Source organism: Achroia grisella, unplaced genomic scaffold (genome assembly GCF_030625045.1).
Source record: "Achroia grisella isolate CSIRO2021 unplaced genomic scaffold, CSIRO_AGI_Agris_v1 utg460, whole genome shotgun sequence".
Taxonomy (NCBI): Eukaryota; Metazoa; Arthropoda; class Insecta; order Lepidoptera; family Pyralidae; genus Achroia; species Achroia grisella.
In genome coordinates, this window is record NW_026712870.1 from 113,847 (window position 1) to 135,958 (window position 22,112).

The 22,112-nt window shown below is 32.0% G+C and overlaps 1 protein-coding gene across 4 annotated transcripts in view; it reads right to left on the reverse strand.

Annotated features, from left to right (window-relative positions):
* The window catches only part of LOC131845212 (uncharacterized), a 203,962-nt gene that overhangs the window by 48,962 nt on the left and 132,888 nt on the right, over window positions 1-22,112 (reverse strand). The window contains exons 1-2 of one of the 4 annotated variants that reach the window (XM_059194257.1): window positions 21,084-21,227; window positions 5,242-5,355 (exon numbers count right to left, since the gene is read on the reverse strand). The exons of 2 other annotated variants lie outside the window; for them this stretch is intronic. In XM_059194257.1, coding sequence (XP_059050240.1) covers window positions 5,242-5,304 — 63 coding nt within the window. In that variant the 5' untranslated portion in view covers window positions 5,305-5,355; window positions 21,084-21,227. Of the gene's footprint in view, window positions 1-5,241; window positions 5,367-21,083; window positions 21,228-22,112 lie in introns of those variants that run through there. One more of the 4 variants, XM_059194256.1, reaches the window with a different exon arrangement.

A 22,112-nucleotide genomic window follows, 5' to 3' on the forward strand; every position in this document is an offset into this window, starting at 1 on the left:
AGTTTAATACAGTTTTTGGGGATTTTTGTATACCAACACATAAGATAATAATCTTATCATCTAAATATATATAACTCAAAGGTGACTGACATAGTGATCTATCAACGTACAGCCTAAATCACTGGATGGATCGGGCTGAAATTTGGCATGCAGGTAGATGTTACGACGTAGGCATCCCAGGGGATAAAATAGGGTATGAAAGTTTGTATGAAACTGTGTCAATTTTAAACCGATCGGGCTGAGACTTTGCATGCATAAAGCTGCTGTGACGTAGGCATCCCCTAAGAAAGGATTTTGAAATTCCACCCCTAAGGGGATAAATTAACGCGAGCGAAGCCGCGGGTAAAAGCTAGTTCTATTAATATAAACGCGAAAATTTGTGAGTATGGATAGGTCACGCAAAAAGTACCGAACGGATTTTAATGAAACTTAGCAGTAATATAGGTTATACGTCAGAATAATGCATAGGCTATAATTTAAAAAGATATTATGAAAATTGGGCGAAATGTAATGATAATTGTTAAGTAAGTGTGATGCAGACAGTTCACGGGTCAGCTAGTAATAAATAATCCTGGACAATCACCATAGCGCCATCTAGTACCACGGTAAGCACAGTTGCAAGTTATATATGTTTGTACAGTATGTAGTGAAACTGTAAAATGTAAATGTGAAGAATAACTATTATCTGAATAAAGGTATTATTATTATATTATAAATGAGAAAATGATAATCCCATCGTAGTATCCCATCATAGTAAATAACAAAAAAAAACAACTTAAATTAATATGATACCTGCCAGAACAAAAAATTGGTTGCATCCGAAGTCGACTCTGCCAATACTTCATGTAATACCTTTACGTCTACCTATTTAACTTAAAAACTTGGATTATATAGTCTAAAAATGCATTGCGAACATATTCCATTAAAATATTATCAGATCTTCTTTCCCAATTTAATAAACCCTCTTTTTGAAATTGGTTGAAATGCAATATTGTAACTCCTCACTACTTGAAGGAGCAGGTTTACCTTCCTCCATGCCTCGAATAGCGTTGATCTTAGGTCGTCAGAGAGTCTCTAGTAAAAGACACCAAGACATAGCACTACATTCTACAACAAATCGTTTAGTGTGCTAGCTGTTCGTCTTTGGAACGAACTGCCCACATCTGTTCGATGACTAAAATCACTGCAGAGCTTCAAATTAGGTATCAAAAACCACTATTTACGTAAGTTAGCGTAATAGTAGTATTACGGTCGTATGTATGTGTGATTGTATATATATTCATATATACATATGTATATGTAAGTTTATTATATTATTTCGTATTGTATTATGTTATATGTATATCATATATACATATGTATATTTATAACTTTTCTTCCAATATTGTTACCATCATTACACCTCTACCAGACGCAAATCTAATCACTTCTCTCCATCCTAAGGTTGCCTGGAAGAGATCGCTTTTTAGCGATAAGGCCGCCCATAGTTACCTCTTTGTCTTGTTTATTGTATTTTTTTTATAATTTTATACATAATTGTATATGTAATAGTATTTTCTGTGAGAGGAACAATAAAGAGTTTCATTCATTCATTGTAGAATCTCCATCCATTCATATTAATATTAAGAATGGAAGTCGGTCTGCTAGAGTTTATTCAAAACGTACAACTACATCTGACCACAAGATGATTTATAATTCTTTTAACACAATGAGTAACATATATAAATGATTAATTTATTTTGAAACTATTCCATACTCCATACTTAATATTATAAATGTCGTTTAACTAAAGTTAGTAATTCGTTTTATGGTAATTGCGTATGGTTTTACACTACCAGGTCTGTTCTAAATCTGCCTAAAGAAAAGATTCAAATGTCAAATAAAACATTTCCAAATATTTCACCACTTCAAGACACAGCTTACCAATCAAGCTTGGCGCAGAAATTGGTAAGACTGAGGTCAACATAGACAAAATTTTATAGTCTACCTCAATCAAACTTCTTTATTATTATGTTTAATCCTACAGTTCACCTGACAAGGTGTCGGTTAAAAATAACAGTTAAGAAGAACTGGCTAGAAGCTCTTCTAGTATTTTATATGTTAAAACCAGTAATTTTATATGTTAAAACACTCATGCCCCATTTCCAACGCCACTCTGGTAAAAAAGTATAACATTTGTTCATAACGGAAATGATAAGTGATATCTATTAGTTGGACAGCTTCCTTTCTGCGTATATATTGTTGTTAGTTATATAATAAACTTTTGTTGGTTAGAGATGCTTTTAACTATGTATATAGCGAACTGACGCATTTGATTGACTTTTCTCGGACTACTCTAATGCCGCAGCTGGCCTTTACAGCTTTACCGGATATTAGAGGATAGGGGACGAGTGCAGATGGCACTCCAAACCTGGGAAGGACTTACAAAGCGGCTGAAGGCCAACTCCCGTTTGGCAGATACGACTTCAATCTGATGGCATCGCTAGGGGGTTCGAACGATGGTCCCGTCGAGTTCAGGCTATCGTAATCTTGATCCCCGTTTGAATTACACTGGGGATCGATCGGAGGGAAATGTATTGTCAATGGTATCTGGTGCATAAAGTACCAGCATCAAGAACTTCAGCATGTGACGCCCCTGCTACAATTACCTCTTACACATTATCTGCCATTACACGAAAGTTCTTTGACGGGCAAATCGGATTTCACGCGAGAAAGAATGTGCATTTAAAGATACTAAAAGAGAACGAGAAAGAAACGTCTTTCACACATGCGTCTTTGGTGCCTTTTAATAATAAAAAATATAATTAATACTCGTTACAAAATGACGGATATCGATAGAGGAAAGACATAATAATAGTTATTAATAATATACTTAGCTTTTAATGAGTTTTATTATTGTCGAATTTTTATGTTTAATTAGTTTGTTAGTAGAGTCTTTGTTTAGAACTTGCATGCTATCGTCGTGGTTGATTTTTTATTGTAATAATTTACTGAAAATATCTATAACAGAAAGGCCGAGAAGGTAGACTTATTGGCCCCTCTGATTTGTAAGCCGGTTTATGTCGATTCCTTTAAATTTTATTACAAACAGAAAATGTAACAGTTCATTATTTAAGAATATTATAAAGAAGAGGTAAAACATTATTTCCGTTAAATATAAGGTAAACTAACCAGTTTTCCTGCAATAAGTTAATGATTCACGTCCAATATAGCCGGTATTGTTATGACCATGTACCTGAATCATGGTATCATTACTTTATTTTTTTATTGGGGCGGCATTGTATTAAAGTATAGTAGGTAAACCTAATATCGATGGAATAGTCAAAGTCGTTCATTTATTTTTTTTTTTTTTTTTTTTTTTTTCTCTTTATTATTCAAATAACGGAACTAATTATATTAAAACAATAAGCCGCAAAACTGCTCAGCAGTTTGTCTGCAGCAAAAGCGCTTAACTTAATACTTATTTCTAATCTATATATACACACACATACATTCACATAAACACAATCCTGTAGAACCAGGTATCTTATTCCATACAATGTTTGTTTACAAAAAAGTTAAATAATTTCTTTTTGAATAATTTTTTGGATACATTATCTAATGATCTTATATTTTTTGGTAACATATTATAATATTTTGGAACTAGATATTTTCTAGTTCTTGATCCGTAATAATTACAGACCTTAGGTACAATGTATTCTTTATTGTTAACTTTACGTGTAGTAATTTTATGAACAACATGATTTTTAAATTTATTATTTTTAAAATGCTCTATTAATTAATAATTTATTTTTATTTTTTATATCTAATAATCTGCATATTCTAAACAACTCAATGTACCTATTTTGCTTACATTTATGTCTCTTATTTTTATCAACTAGTAGCTTCATAAGTCTTATTTGTAAGTCCTTAATTTGATTAAGATTTGTGTCAAAGGTACAACCGTAACTACCCAAACCATAAGATAATACGGAATCTATTAGCGCATGATATATTATATATAACGTTTTTCGGTTAACTGCAAAACTTAGTTGATGGAATTTTGCCAACATTGATCTTAATTTAGCACAAACATTATTTACATGTAATCGCCATGACATGCTCTCGTCAATTATAAGACCAAGGTACTTATAGTGAGAAACAAATTCTATCTGAGGGCAGCTACAGTCGTTACCTTCAACATGTAAACAATTGTAACTATGTCCTATAATGTTAAATGTACAATCTTCTAATTTAAGGTACGGGGAACGCAAATGCATACATTTAGTTTTATTTAGGTTTATAATTATACCATTATCATGTGCCCATTTTATAACATTTGTTAAGTCAGTTTGGATATTTTTCTGTATGTCAGCAGGGTCTCTTCCAGCATACAGCAAACATGTATCATCCGCATACATGATCATTTTACATTTCTTAACTACATTACACAAACTATTGACATGCATTATATACCCTATTGGTCCATACACTGATCCAGTAGGGACACCATACAGTATATCAGACTCATCTCCAGTGATACCGCATATATGCGTTTTTAGTTTTCTTTGGTTCATATAACATTTTAGCCACTGATTAATGGGACCTCTTATTCCACATTCTGCCATAGCCTGTAACAACTGTTCATGATTTAATGTATCAAAGGCTTTTTTAAAATCAATAAAAACGGCTACTACACTCTGTTTTTGATCAAGACAATTGTTTACATGGTCGGTGAACTCATTAAGGACACATAGGACCTCTCGGTTTCTTGTGAACGTCATATTTTTATCACTAACCCTACTTATTGAATGAATAGTCAAAATCATTTATTCACATATGACACAAGAAACCGAAAGTTCTTGTGAACGTCATACTAATTATTACTAATACTACGTATGTAAGGAACAGTCAAAATCATTTCAAGTCAAGACCTTTCGGTCTCTTATGATAGTCATATTTTTAACACTATTGATACCTACCTCGACTGAGAAGGACTGGCAAGAACCTCAACTACTAACTATAATACTCAAATATCTAAACATATTCCAAGAGTTACAATGTTTCAAAGTACATAAGACTAAACATCATTCAGCACAATAGTGCTGAATGATTAGGTATATATTGTGTGCACACAATATATACCTAATAAGGTATATATTGTGTGCCTCCAATATTTCAGCGGCTTCATATTCTGTAGCAATTGCTAACAATTCTCCTATGAAAGAATTCAAAAGTGATAGTATAATAAATAATACAAACCCATAATTTACCGACTTTCGATTCTGTTAACCAACGGAATTTCCTCTTCCATGACTGACTCATCACCTGCACTTTGTACAGTATTACTTAATACTTATTTAACATCACTTATCACTGGAATGTCACTGAACACACCGTTAGTTGTTTATGGTTTGGCGATAACTTCAATATGATTTTAGTTTTGATAACACTACTAAGATTTTAATATAAAATCTAATTATATATTCAAACACAGTTCCTTAAACAATATCTGTAACGATAAAAGTAAAAAAATATAGTTGAAGAAAAAGAAGAATATATGAAACACAATATCAAATGACAATCACAAACACGTGAATTTACAAAAATGCTCACATTCAATTAAAAAATTGCAACAAATATAATTCCAAATAATTTAAAAGGACGCAAGGACGCGTACGTCTGTGCCGATGGTAAAATTAAAACTAAAATATAACATAATTATTGAACACACCACATAATAAGAGGTAATACAAGTAAACATTGTGAGTAACATAGATAACCATAAAAGGAGAGTTATTGTTCCAATTCATGAGTTCATCACATCATTAGAACAGAAGCTTTTTTAACAATTGAATTGGTGAGATTAACTGGAACTAACAAAAATGATCAAATTCTGGGAACTTGCGTGGTATTTAAAGTAATGATATCTCACGGTAAGTATATGTTTACTTCTTTAAAAATACAATGTCATGATGTATTAAGAACGACGTCCGGTCACAACTTTCCTGTTAATAGAACTACGAATATCTATACGATATATAAAATTCTCGTGTCACACTGTTTGGAAGAAAACTCCTCCGTAACGGTTTGACCGACTCTTATGAATTTTTGAGTATATTCAGTAAGAAATATACACAATAAATTTCTCTTTTATTAGTCTGAGACTGTTCTCAGACTAATAAAAGAGCTATTTATTTTGACGTTAACTATTTTTGAACACCTTAAATGATAAGGGTGTACCACCCTAAAATGTTTTTTTATTTTGTAAACAACTTTTTTTTTATAATATTTTATGATTCGTATTAAAAATACATACAATAATTATCTTAAATTTCACTCTATTTTTAATATCGATATTAATTTGTACGGTAAAACAACGTTTGCTGGGTCAGCTAGTGGTTATATATATATATAATTTAATATTAATGATGTTTATTTAATTTCCTCCACAAATTGTTACAATTAACAGGTTAACAGGAATCATTTTGCATGCATGATTAACAACGTTGAAATCAACGTTAAAATCTACATAACAATATTAAATTCTATTTACACTAATATTATAGAAGCATACATTGCGTTTGTAGGTTTATGATTATCTGGAAAAGTTGATTACACATTACATATTCTGAAAATAATAAAGAAAATTCATTTTTCTAGGACAATAAATTAAATACTTTTGTATTAAACAATGTAGTAACAAGTTAAGTAAATTCTAATGCTTTTGTGTAAACAATAATCGATGTTTGTTCATTTTCTAAATCATTCATATTTTAAAGAAACCATAATCCCGAATGGTCAATGGTATATTTGAGATGAGACTTGATCTTAGCCAATATTAACTAGAATATTGTTGTATAACAAAGCAGTCAGATAATACGTTAATCAAATATTGAGCTAGAGCTATTAAATTATTAGTACATGAATTCTTCTGCTCATATAAACATTAAAATAAATGGGCCCAATATAGTACCCTGTCGTACGCCTACTTTGTAAGCAATAAAAGAAAGAGTGAAACTACAAACGGAAATATTGTTTATAGTGGGAAGACGGAAACTATTCTTAGCGCTATAACATGATACCATCCAAAATATTATGTGCATCATAATGTGACCTAGCTTATCGAACGCGTTGCATAAATCATAACAATCGGTTACATTTCCGATTTTGCAACACTCAACAACAATGGACGTTTATCAAACTATCTTATTGTTCGCCGAAAGTCTTTTCCCATTCAGGTCTGTGTAGCAGATTTATTATGCTTGAGTAACGCCTTAAGTGGAGCTGTTGATGTTATAAATGAGATCTCAAAAAATAATCACATAATCAGTCGAGATTGCCCAGGGGCATATAGTGCAATATAATAATAGTTCTTAGGATACTTCTTTTTTAATTTCTACATCTTATAAAAAAAACACTGCTTTGTCTATTATAAATATATTTCTCATAATCGATGTAATATAATTCTGTATATTTACGTAATTGTCTTGTCTATCTATTGGCAAATTCTATAAATATTATAAAACATCTCCCACTACTTATGTATATTCGCGACAAATTCAAAAACTACTGAATTTCAAGATTCCATGGAGTCTGCATTCACCAACAGACTGATATCTAAATAAGATGAAGTTAAGGTTTTGTGTAAATAAATTGAGTTGTCCATGCGAAGCTTAGACGTTTCGTTAATTGACTTACAAAATCCAATGTTAATTTAAATGTCAAAAACTATGGAAATAGAAATAATCTTTATTCAAATAAACTTAATACCACTCATTCGGTACACAAACTCATCACAAGAAGAATGAGCAAGAAATTTGTCTGTTGGTGATGTATAAATATTAACTACCGAATTGTATGGATTAATTAATATGAGCATATAATAAAATCAATGCCACATATCATGATTCAGACTACTAAATTATTCTTCGATAAATATATTACAATTAATATTCTATATTAAAATAACATCACTTCATAAATTGCCACCCACATATCTAAAATTTGCTATCGAAAATAAACTCTAATTGAACCGCGAAACATTACGTTTGTTGTATTTGAATTGAAATATTTGTACTCTTCAATATTAAATAACTGTTTGTATTGGAATAGATAGTTTTGTATGAATAATTTGTATTTCTATAAAAAAGGATCTACGTTGTCTAGCAACCGCAGTACAATTATGTTTGATTCTAGAACTACATAGCGCTGTGTACTATGTGTCATATTATTTATACACAATGATGATGTGTATATATAATAGTTAGTTATGATTATGACAATGATGAATGATATATTTATATACAATGAATATTTTTTGCCACTTTACATATTGCTGCTCCGCTCCTATTAGTCGTAGCGTGATGTTATATAGCCTATAACACTCGGGGCACCTTTCTAGCAGTGAAACAATTTTAAAATCGGATCAGCGCAGAACCGGAGTATACCCCGAACATTTCTTTGTTCGGGGTATACAAACTTTACATCTTTATAATATTAGCACGATTTTTATTACTACGATAGGCTAACTGACTTCATATTCTCTCACTGGTGTCCCGCCAGCGTAAACCATTAGCGCAGGCGGGTGCAGCGTTCTATTATCATCCATAAGAAAAAAAAACAATATAGATATCAATGGTTTATCTACTTATAGACTATGCTTTTCATCGTCTATAGTGTACCAGTAGTTTACATCAGGTAGGTAGATTGTTGGTCTATCGAATGCGACCACAGAAAGTACTTGTCTTTCCATTATGTCTAACATTCCTTATGTTTATTTGTGTTTATTCCTCATGTTATTAATTCCTCTTATGTTTATTCGTTCATTTTGTCTAGTTGACTTTGTTTTCATTCAAATTAGCATTATTAGAGGTTATCTACACTTTAAATGTTAACATGTGTTTTTATTGTAACAGTATGCGGAAATATATAAATGCATTTTCCGCCATATTGTCATTTGCATTGCTGATTCAATGACTTATTTATAATATTACTAGCTACCTAGTTTCTTTCATTATAGTTACACATCTTAGTGTAACTACTGTTGGCAACCCACAGCCGAACTCTTTTATAATTTTTATAACAGTTCTTTAGCTTTTACCCGCGGCTTCGCTGACGTTAATATCAAATCAAAATCCTTTCTTAGGGGATGCTTACGTCATAGTAGCTTTATGCATGCAAAGCTCAGCCCGATCAGTTTAAAATTGACAAAGTTTCATACAAACTTTCATCCCCTTGGGGGTAGAATTAATCAAAATCCTTTCTTAGCGGATGCCTACGTCATAACATCTACCTGCATGCCAAATTTCAGCCCGATCCGTCCAGTGGTTTGGGCTGTGCGTTGATAGATCACTAAGTCAATCATCTTTGAGTTATATATATTTAGATTTTATTTGATATATTTCACATTATTGATTCATTGTCTTTTCGATAGTTCGCAACTGTATTTCAATATATTTTACTATCATATTCTATACGTGTTTTCATCATTTCGACACCCATACAGTCCACCGATTCATTACAACTACGATAATAGTTTTTTTTTATAAATAAAATTCAAGCTATGTTACTCACTGCTAATTTAGTATTTTATATGTGAAGGAGTTTTTAAATTCGCTCAAATATTTCTTGGTTACATTAGGTACTACCTTGGTAGTTCTACCTTGAACCGAAATGATTGCATACGAATCCTAGATCTAGAAATACTTGAAATAGAAGTAATCTTTATTTAAATAAACCTGTTACAAGGACTTTTGAATAGTTATATTTAACTAGCGACCTGTTTCGGCTTCGCACGGATGCATTACAAATGTTCGTATTTCACCGCTTGTTCCATACTATAACACGCATGTATTATACATATAAACCTTTTTTTTTTTTTTTTCCTGAAAATCAGCGCTGTAGTGATACGCTGCGGCACCAGCTGAGTGGAAGCCTTCTCAGAATAGCGAATTATTAGTTTTTAAAATTTCTTTTTTATCTGTACGCTTTTTTATACTGAATAAATGATTATTATTATTATTTTTATTATTAAACCTTCCTCTTGAATCACTCTATCTATTGCTAAAAACTGCATTAAAATCCGTTGCGTAATTTAAAAGATATAAATGAACAGACAGCGGCGTCGAATTTGTTTTATACTATTTAAAGATTATAATAGAAATTCGGAAAGCAGACTCATCATAATAAGAACGAGCAAGAAACTTACGTAAAGTATTGTTTTTTAGAATAGATGTTGTTTATTACATTCTGATTGTGTATATAAACTGCCATATAGGAAATTGACATAAATATATACAATATATACTTGAGTAACAAAACAAATCAGACATAGTTATAAGAGTACAGCAGTCCGTAGAAGAAGCTCCCGTTCATTCTTAACCATTAAAATTATATATTTCTTGATGGTCATTATAAGACAGTCACAATACTAGCAAATGCGTGTATTTTACATACATTTTCCTTAAATAACACATAATTTGTTTATGAAATAATGCAACCGCAAAAATAGGTACCTATTCTAAATTATGTAACAATAAAGTCTCCATTTTGAAGCCGAATTTTCATATTATTTGATATTATTAGTATTACGTCAAGTAATAATGTTAATTAAGAGGGGAAGGGAATTGTTATAATGTGGACCCTTGACTCTGTTGCGAGAAATGTACCATATCTGGTTGACCTCCATGCCGTTTCCTCTGGAAACCATCTTGATTAATTCCTGGTGAATTTGTCACGATGGACTAAATAACCAGACCTCATGTTCATCTTATCATCCTCTAGTTATGCCCCGCCAGCGCATACCGTTAGTATAGGCAGGTGCACAGTTCCATTATCATCCATAAAAAAAATTGATGATTAGACCACCAAGGTCAATATATAGAGACCTATATGCTATCTATAAATATTTTTGTCTGTCTGTTTGTTCCGGCTGATCTGAAATGGCTGGACCGATTTTCACGGGACTTCTTTTGGCAGGTAGCTGATGTATTAAGCAGTAACTTAGGTTACTCTTATTTTAGAAAAATAAAGTTATATTCCACGCGGATGAAGTTACGGGAACAGCTAGTAATATATAAGAACAAAGATCGAAATAATATATAGGATGTCTAACATTAAATGAAAATCCTGTGCATTATCGAGTGCCACGAGCGTGGCAGCAGTAACAGCATTCTAAAAATGCTGTGCAATAAATTTGACAGCCCAATACTAATTGTTTTTGGACTCAAATTGTTACGGGGGCGCTCGTTAGTCTCGCTTAAACTTGAGAACGGCTGAACATATTTGGCTAATTTTAGTCTTTAAATATTCGTGGAAATCCAAGAAAGGTTTAAACGGTGATAAAATATGAAGAAATTGTATAGAACATAATAAAAACAACAATTTTACTTTCCCATAGAAACTGTTCGTACCTGTCAAACAGGGTTTGTTTAGGAATTTATTGCTTTACTAAACTTCAAAAAACCCATGACATATTATTCAATTCTGAGGCGGAACGGAGTAAGCGGGATCAGTTAGTGATAACATGATACTAACAAATTGGATTTCAGTAATTTAAATAAATGAAATTATTATTATTAACAACTATTGCCATACACGTTTGTCTCACAAAGATTGGTGTACAGGAAACATAACAAAAACTAAGCAAAACCTGCTAATAACATTCCTATATAGGCATACCCATAATTCACTCCTACACGCCAATTCCAAACTTACATATAAGTAAAAAACATGTAATTTATATATAGACCGCTAGAATTTAGATTAGATAACCTAAATTGAACCGTATTACCGTGACATAAACAACAGAATTGTTGTCAACGAATATTTACAAAGGTGCATTTGTGAATTAGGTGTGTATTGTTAATTTGAACTTTATGGTAGAGATGTTAGGAACTGATTTGGTTTATACAAGTTATATTAAGGGCATTTTGTTATAGTTGAGGTTAAAATAAGGTTATCGGATACAAAACAATATGAAACTTAATTATTAAACATAGAATGATTTAAAATTAATTCAGGAAGCAGATTTGGACATAAATGAATTACAGTTATTAGATAAGCAGAGCTTAGATAGAGTTATGAGTTATAAACAACTGATATAAATATATAAAAGTTTCATTTTGTAAATACATACATAATATACATAAAAAATAGCCAGACCTATCAAACAATCATCTATAATATAAAAATGAATCGCTAAATGTCTTGGTAAGCGCTAATCTCGAGAACTACTGAACCGTTTTCGATAATTCTTTTTTTAGAATATTCCTTGAGGTACGAGGATGGTTCTTACGGAGAGAGAAATTTATATGTATGTACAACATATTAGATCTTGTTACTAAACTGTATCGTCTGAATAATTAATTCCGTCAGACGTATAGGTACGTCTCACTAAGCAGATTAACAAACCGTGTCGTTCTAATGATAGTTAAATTTCTATCATCTAAAATATATATTACACTACATACCAAGACGAATATATATATTTAATACATGAAATCCTTGCTTCAGTGTTACACTATATACTGAGAAGTAATGATTCTTCTCAGGCTTGATAATTTTTTATAGATTTAGAGAATAGGTTGTTATCTCCTTTTTATATCCCTAAGGGGTGACCCAAAAATGATTTTTTATCTTTTACACTCAATATTCATTTTTATATGTGGCAAAAAATAATACAACCCTAAATTATCACCCTTTTACCGCTAATCTCTATTTTTTAATAGTGATTTCAATTCGTATAGCAATGTTTGGTGGGAAAAAAAGCATAGGGCCAACCGTATCCTTGTCTGCCGCCATAAAATACAACATTTTCATAAATTTACTGCCAACCTTTATTTTTTAATAGCTGTATTAATTCGTATAGCAATTTTTGGTGGGCAAACAAGCATACGGCCCATCGTATACTTGTCTGCCACAATGGCAGTATAATTTTTTTTTATATTTGGAGATATTATAATTATGCATTAATGAGGTATGTAAAGTGTAGAAAAGAAATCGTCAAATATGTTTACAATGATCATAAGTGCGATGACAATTTGAAAGTGGAAATATAAGCAAAATTATCGCCAATTGCCAATTGCAAATAATGATTTCATATTTATAAGTGTACTCTACAAAAATTTCTACAATAAACATATTGGAGTACTGTTTCACGCGACGTTTTCTGCGTAAAATGGAGAAATGGATTTGTGAATATAATAGAATAGAAGATCTTTCATTTGAATAAACTTAATTTAAGCACTTTTGAATAGTCATCATTTTTTTTATCTACCGCTCATTTGGAAGTCTCATTACAAGAAGAACGAACATGAAACTTGTGTGTTGCTCTTATAAAAGATCCTTGTAGTAAGATAGTGAAATACCTCTTTGTCAGTCATTGGTACTATTTATATTCAATATTACTTTAACCAAATCAACTTAAAAATCATTTATTCGAGTAGGACATTTTATAGATTTTACTCTACATAAATAAATAACAATATACATAAAATAAAAAATATAGAGTCGAATGAGCATAATTCACCCCTATTTTTTAGTCGGTTAAAAATCATGGCGACCTCACCATCATAATGTATTATGTATGTTATATCATACTCGTGAACGGGTGCTGCTTATGGGGACTGATCTGTTCTTGTTACGAACACGGATTAGACTATTTTCTTTTGCAATAGCATATGCTGGTGGTCACTCTATTCTCCCAAATAAATTAAAAAATGAATATACAGATTCATTTTTACTCAACATAAACATGTACAACATTTATTTGAAAAAATACGAGTTGAGTTTCTTCTCAGTTCTTCTCATCTCGAAATCATTCCGAAATGACATATCATAAGAATCTGTAATAGACCTACATGAATAAAAACATTTTGAATTCGAATTTGAATTGTGACGAACAGATTCTATAATTGTTACAAAATATATACGCAGAAAAATCACAATGTACGAGAATCGAACCGTCTAATAGATGTACAATAGTGGTTTACACATAAAGACGCATTACAACTGCAGTTAATAATGCACGGAATTAATATTTCACTTTGATGCATGCCGTGCAGGTATGTGGTAGGAAAAAAGAAGCAAGAGTCTGCGAAATATATAGGTATAAGGTTCCGTAGACAACCATGATTGTGTTTATTTCTATTTCAAATTGATTCTAATAACAAAATTTAATTGTTGTATCATCCTTTCATCATTTCCTTAATGTACATTCTTTGTCCATTTGGTGGTTTAGCGCTTTACTTCCGTTGGTCGTAGGTTCGATTCCTCGCAATGTACAAACATTTGTATTTATGAGTATGATTGTTTGTATTATTAGTCTGCGTTTAAAAAAAAATATCTATATATTTTTATCACCTGTCTAGCACACAAGCTGTGCTTAGCTTGGGACTAGATGGCGCTGTGTTAATTGTCTTAGGTTATTGAAATATTATTTTATATTTATGTTTTTAGTTATTTTTATTTTATTTATTTGAATGACCAACAAGACATCCACTATGAAATTGTGATTACTATGACTTGCAAGAAATTCAGGTATGCAGAAGTCTTTTCTATTTTTTTTATTTTTTGTCCTTCCGTACTATAGGCCCAACTGGAAATCAGCGCTGTTAATCATGTATCCAGCTGAGATGTGGTCCAAAGGGACTGACCATCTGAGATGTGGTCCAAATGGACTGACCATCTGAGTTGTGGTCCAAATGGACACTGTTTTGTAATATGTACAATTTGTTATTTTTATATCACTATTGTTATGTACGAACCAATATATTCTATTCTATTCTATTGTATAATAAAGTACCCACGCCGATAACTTTCTACAAAGTCTACCTAGGTAATACAGTTATGGAGATGTATTTATATTAAATACTAATTTACATATTTATAAATACAGACCATTAGATTAGCTATTTAGATAATAAAATCGGATTCAAATGGTCTCTAACCTCGTGACAAAAGACAGAATAGAATAATTTAGTTGAGGAAACTTGGCAATTATTATATAATAATATATTATAGCTGTATGCTAATTTGGAGAATTAATTCCAATAATGGACTTAATTTTTACGTAACCTCATGCGTCATAATCATAATACAAACTTGTTGTTAGGTATGTTAGTAGGAGCTGCATATATATATTCAGGTTTGTTGTATATATAGAGAGTATATTTTTGTCCTGTCCTGTTATTATTGTTATTCTGGGTTCTGTGTTGTTCTAAAAAAAATCTAAGTATTTATATCAGTTGTCTAGTACTCATAGTTGTCTAGGACTCATAACACAAGGCTTACCGAGGAAGGGAATTGTTTGTAATGTGGACTGATGATCCCATTGCTAGCAATGTACCATATCAGGTCGACCTCCACGCGGTTACCCTGGAAACCATCGTAATAAATTTGCGGTGAATTTGTCACGTTGGGCTAACTTATCTGACTTCATGTTCATCTTATCATCCTCCACTGGTGCCCCGCCAGCGTAAACCGTTAGCACAGGTGGGTGCAGCATTCCACTATCATCCACTAAAAACACAAAGCTTACGATGGGACTTGATGACGTTGTGTTAATTGTCAAAAAAAGTGTTTCTATGTTTTTCTATAGATAGATGTCATATTAAAAGTAAATTGAAGACAAAGTTATATAGAACACTATAAAACAAGAATTAGGATGAAGCCATTTTGTAGTCCTTTATTTTCCCGCGCAAACGTAATACGCCACATATGCACAATATTGCACGCGCAGGCGCAGTAGAACTACCGACTAGACTACCGAAGCCGTCAAAATCTATTGAAGAACGTATGCACTAGTCCCGAACGAGTGCACCAAGTTTTTATTTGTTTGTACCGAATTTAAGAATAGATAAATAAGAATAGAAAATAGAATAAGAATTGAAAGAAAATTTGAAAATCGAACGAGGAAATAAAATATTTAGTATACTACCGTATTACATATGTTTTTTATTTCTATTATACTATTCCTATATAAATGGCGCGTTTTCCACACTAGGATTAACTGTTTTTTTTTTATTTTGCTATTCCTGGAGCACGTTTACCCTATAATGAGTACCTCCACACTATTACTACAATAAAAAATATGCCTATTCGAAAGTGTTTATATTAAGTTTATTTTTTTTTCATAGTATAAATGCGCTGCGCATATTTTTTTTATCATCATAGGATTTGTTAAACATAATAGGGATTATGTTTATAAAATCGTATAAAATAAATAAAGACAACATTACATTGTTAATTATAAAAGTAAAATCTGTTTCATAATACGAAGATTGTACAAGTGTTTGCGTGTAGACATATTTGTTGTAATCACATGGATATGATATTTTACCGTTTTATAAATGTCCGTCTTAATTCAACCGATCACAGCTCATTATTTCATAAAATATAAAATAAACAGACTTTGAACACCACAAATAATTATATTACATATTTACATACACATCATAATTAACACAATCAAGTCGACGTAATTTAATACCATTGTATTTACATAACTAATTAGGTAGAACATACCAGAAATACTTTTGTGGCGAGAACCCAAGTCAAATTCCAAATAGACTTAAACGCATCCGTCAGTGAGCGCGCCATTTTCAAAAAAGGAACTTGTCACAACTTTTTTAAATTACAACACAGGCTAAGGAACAATTCAATTAAATCTTGAGCACAGAACACACTATCACTATGAGATCGTCCAAAACACTGAGATAATTGTGCACAGTGAGAATTTTGGAAAGTCGGGGCAAAGAGCGAGACGTTACTAAGCATTGAATTAACGTATTCTGATTGTTAAGCTTGCTATCCACCTATGAGAGAAGCTAAAGACTAGTATGTGTAAAGGTCAACGATTTATTAAAATTACATATATTTAATCAAAAAATACAATAATCAACTTTAGACTTTACTCGTTATATATATATAATGAAATGTCGCTGTATGAGTTGTCAAGGGTATATACATAAAAAAATAAACGCAAAAGTATGTCTGTCTTTTCACGACTAAACGGCTGAATGGATTTAAATGAAATTTGACTCTGAAGATATACTATATTATGAAGACGAATATAGGCTTTTATTTATTTATAATATATAACTTCAATGGCCCAAATACTTACTGTATTTGGGTAAAAAGGTAAAAAAATATATGGCAGACTTAACGCGTTACGGCATTTTCTACCAATCAAAAATACCTTGTGCAGAGAAAAGTTGTTTTTATCATCTTTTGTCTTAATAACTTTCATCCCCTAATTCACCCCCTCTTACATATTCCACAAGGGGATGAAAGTTTGCACAGTACTAGTTGTGGGTAACATCTAGTTAGGATAACAAAAATGGTTGATATCGATTTATTACCTTACTCCCAATAATCTACTGTCATATACATGTACAATACAAGTGCAAAAATTACGTATTTTTACATTTCATTAATAAATATAGTGATTATAGCTCTAATATCGCACATGTGTACCAGTGGAGAAACAGCCTTAGATACAGCTTTACTTTCTAAGATCGTATAAAGATATTTTATAATTATCGGCATTTACATACATGGCAATAGATTTAATAAGCATATTTCAACAATAGAACGCAATTGAAATATTATATGGGTAATTATTTAGGCAGTTTTGTTTGTAATATATTCATTATGTTGAACGATGACATGTCAATTGGTAGGTAATTGGTGCTCACATCGCAGAGCAAGAAATACGTCTAGAGGGAACACTGTTATAATAAAATTAAGGACGCAATATCATGTTTAAAGCAAACTAAATACACTCCAAGTATACGTTACCGCTTAAAACTACATGCGGAAAAAAGTCAATATTTGAACAAAACTAAATCTAATCCTTGCTGAAGTGTATCCACCTGCCTGTTTGTTTGTTTGTTACCTATTTATGATTAACCGGCTGAGGTCAAATGGTACATTAAGTTTAGTTGATCTTAATGAACTTTAAGATAAATATAAATTTTATCGTGAAGGTCGACATAGGCTTACTTTTGTTTCAACAAACAAGGCGATGTTGCATAAAAGAGTATATGTTTGTCTTGGGAAGACAATTTATCTGCATATTATTTTTTTCTTATTTGAGTAACTATTCCGTTGTTAAAAGGTAACAAACAGACAGATTAACTCGCTTTTGAATTTATATTCATTCATTCATTCATAATTTAAGAGCTACGCTCTTGTCGGTGGAGCTCTTGCCACTTTCCGCGATCTTCCATCATACTCCTTAATTCTTCATACGCGTGTCGTACACCCATTTTGTCCTCAATTTATATATTACAGATTAAGTAGCAATAATCCTAAGTCACACAATAGTAGAAAAATTAAATCAAGTATATTGTTCCCTCTTAACTTTTTTCTTGCTCTGTGGCTTACAAGCAATTTACTGTGATTTGCGTAGCGCTGTAGTCATGGTTCTTTATATAAATTATGTCAGGGGTTCAATTCTTGGTGGGGTCAATTTAGCAAACGTACTTTCCTAAATTGGAACTGATCTGTCGTATCTGGTTGTCTAAAGATATGTATATATGCGAAAATTTCCAGCATACAATTGCGATTTAAGAGCAAAAGATATCTGGAAAAAAAGTGATTCTATATTGAAACGGAATTTCATATTCATAAAACCAATATTTACGATTATAGGGAAGTTGTAGAGATATTCAAAATGTAGGTACTTCATTAAACGATGTAGATAAAAATTAACTAAAATAATTATTTAGTTAATTGACGGCCTCAGTGGTCTAGCGGTTTAGCACATAACCTACTTCTGATGGTCACTGGTTCGATTCCTCGTACGGTACAAAAATTTTTATTCACGAAGATGATTGCCTGTATCTGTCTGGATATTTTCTATGTTTATTATGTATATATTTACAAATAAAATACCTATCTATATATTTGTATCAGTTGTCTAGTACCTATAACACAACCTCTGCTTAGGTTGGGACTAGCCTACTATATGTGTGCTGTGAGTAATTGTCCTCAGATATTATTATTATTTATTTTAATTAATAAGTTACCTCAATTTTTCCTGTTTATGTGACATTCCTATTATTACGTTATTGTAGATATTTAGTATTTAATCCGGTGGTCAAAGAACTAACAACAAGTCTAAAAATTTTTAGGGAATGGTTCGACTTTTGTAACTTGCTTTGTTGGTCAATAAAGTTTTTTTTTTTAATATAAAAAAAAAACTTTTTGGACTAGCGTTGCCTACAGACGCCACCAGAGGTGTCACGTGCACACATCAGGCGTCCATAGGCTACGGTAACCATCAGAGGGGCCGTAGCGTTGCCGATCCTTAAGAAATTATTGTCCCTTGAATGTATTACAATAGACTTGTGTATTATTCCAGTTATACAATAAAAGGTACGCGACATCATTTCATCACGACACCCAGCTCTTCTTCTCTCTCAATCTTGGAGACGTGGGTCCCCCCCCCCCCCCACTAAAATCTCCAATACGTCCAACACAATCTACCATATACTTAGTCATGGAGGGTGCCTTCATTTCGCATTCATCCGCAATGGATACAACTATACCAGCATCTCTCGTATCAGTTTGGTTAATCAGTATTTTCGGTATATCGATTAAAGAAGGTAACAGAAAGAAACATAAATTCGCGCAAAAAATTCATACCGACCACATAAACTTACGACCTTTCGCTCAATTTCGGGTAGTAAATCACTAAACCACGCTCTCCACCTATACACACAGATACCAGCATGGCGACAGTAACTATTACTATTAATATATATTAATTAATGCAAATTACTGTCATCCAAACACTAAATTAAACTATAAAACCGGTATTTAATAAATTCATGACGTCACTACACGAGAATGGCGGCAATAATTTTAAAACCTAACTTTTTAAAAAATTGTAGCCATTTTTCATGTCACTGGAATTTATACAGAGCTAGCTGTTCAGACGGGTTTGTCTGTGCGAAACCTTCAACATTAATCTATGCGAACAAATGTCTGCAAAAAATTTTATGGTAAGGAAAGTGTCCAACATTATACTTAACATAAAAAATTTAATGCAAAAGTATCAAACATAATATAAAATTCTCGTGTCACAGTGTTTGTAATAAAACACCTACGAAACGGCTTGACCGATTCCTATGAAATTTTGTTTATTTGTATGTATATTCAGAAGACCTATATATAAGGTATACATTATTTTTCATACCCCTAAGCGGTAAGGGTGGTCCAGCCGAAAAAAAAATAAAAAAACATCGGTTCCATAGTCTCGCACAAGAGACTCGTGCTAAAAAAAGGATCATTTCAAATATATGCAATGAATCTATACAACCTATAGCTAGTCTTAAATCTTAATCTTATAAATGCGAAAGTTTGTAAGTATGGATGTTTATTACTCTCTCACACAAAGCCTACTGAACCGATTTTTGTTAAACTTTATAGTAATATAGCTTACGAATCAGAATAATACTATAATAGGCTATATTTTTAATTGAAATTTACATATTGAAATTTAACGCAGGTAATTATAGATATCTAACTAAATAGATGGTATACGAACGAATAAGAATCAGAACAATCTTCAGCATATTTGTATTAGCATTACAAAAAACGTAACGTAAGGCTGCTTATGAGGGCGAAACCCTAAAAACAATTTGCTTGCAAATATATAACGCGTAAAACTGTATACACAATTTCATACAAAAATTGTTTTGTTCTAAGTGACGCGTGCCTGAGCTCGTTAGCGATGAACCTTCGTCAAACATTTAAAAATCGAATCTCGTGTTTTCTTTTTTATTTTTTAAGCTCAATGTCGATCAGTTCCACAGTTATTGGCGTGAGTCACGGTCCATTGAAACCAGACCCACCTAATATGAAGCATCACGATTGCACTGCACATGTTTATTCGTACATTAAATATAACAGTAATCCTACCGCTGCCTCGATTATATCAGATTACACGGCTTTATGCGAGCCTACATTACGCTCATAAACAATTATTATCGCAAAATATGGTAATAGGTTCTAACGTTTATGAAGACAATAAAAAAGATCAAATTTTCAACCGGATGTTAAATAATTTATTATCGTATCTACATATCATCAACCTGGATATTTTTATCCTAGAATTGTATCGCCAAACCAAAAACATCCACAAAACTCTATGGTCACCACAAAAACAAACACTGGCCACTTTTAAAAGTGAATCGTAATTCGAATATGGAAGGCTTGCGTCCTCATCCGCGCGGCGACGGCAACTGTTCGCGCGTGATTCATCCCATCTCGTCGTGTGTAAGGAAAATAAAAAGTCGTTCGGTTTGGAATATATAAAAAAAACGCGTATAATACACTGGTACACGCTGACGAGAAACGTTGCAAACTAATAGTTGTGGGCACGAGAGCAGAACCGACAGGCGCCAACGTTTGCTAAGATCATCGGACCAGACCTCGACCCATCTAATGCTATATTTTATAGATTTATTTATCTAAAACTAGCGATCCGACCCAGCTTCGCACGGATGTTACGATCTTTAAATTTCTTAGCTTGTTCTATACTATAACTATATGTATTATACATATAAACCTTCCTCTTGAATCACTCTATATATTGTTGAAAACAGCATTAAAATCCGTTGAGTAATTTAAAAAATGTAAGATTTGTTGATAATATTTTGTTTAAATTGAATTATTACTGAATTATTTTGTTTAATTTCAATGGTTATATATTATTTTGTTTAATTCCGCTACCATTAGCATGTGTGAGACCACAAATATTCATTGTGGAAAAATGACCACCGCTACGGGAAGTATTACCGAACCGAGGAATCGAACCCGCCACCATCGGAAGTAAGACAGTGTGCTACACCACTGGACCATCGAGGCCGGTTTCGCGTTTAGATTTGAATGGCTGGTTTGGTATTTCATTTATTTTATGTTCCGGTAAAATTCTGAAGACTTATATATGGCCGTCAAATTGCAATTATCGCCGACAGAAAATATTTGTGATCGCGTGACGTTACCAAGCAATGTGTTACAATTAACTGCTATTACGGAGTTTTCTCGTCTCGTAATGAGTGGCATCGGATATTTGTTAGTATATTGTGATAATAGAAATAGAAATTATGAGACATATATAT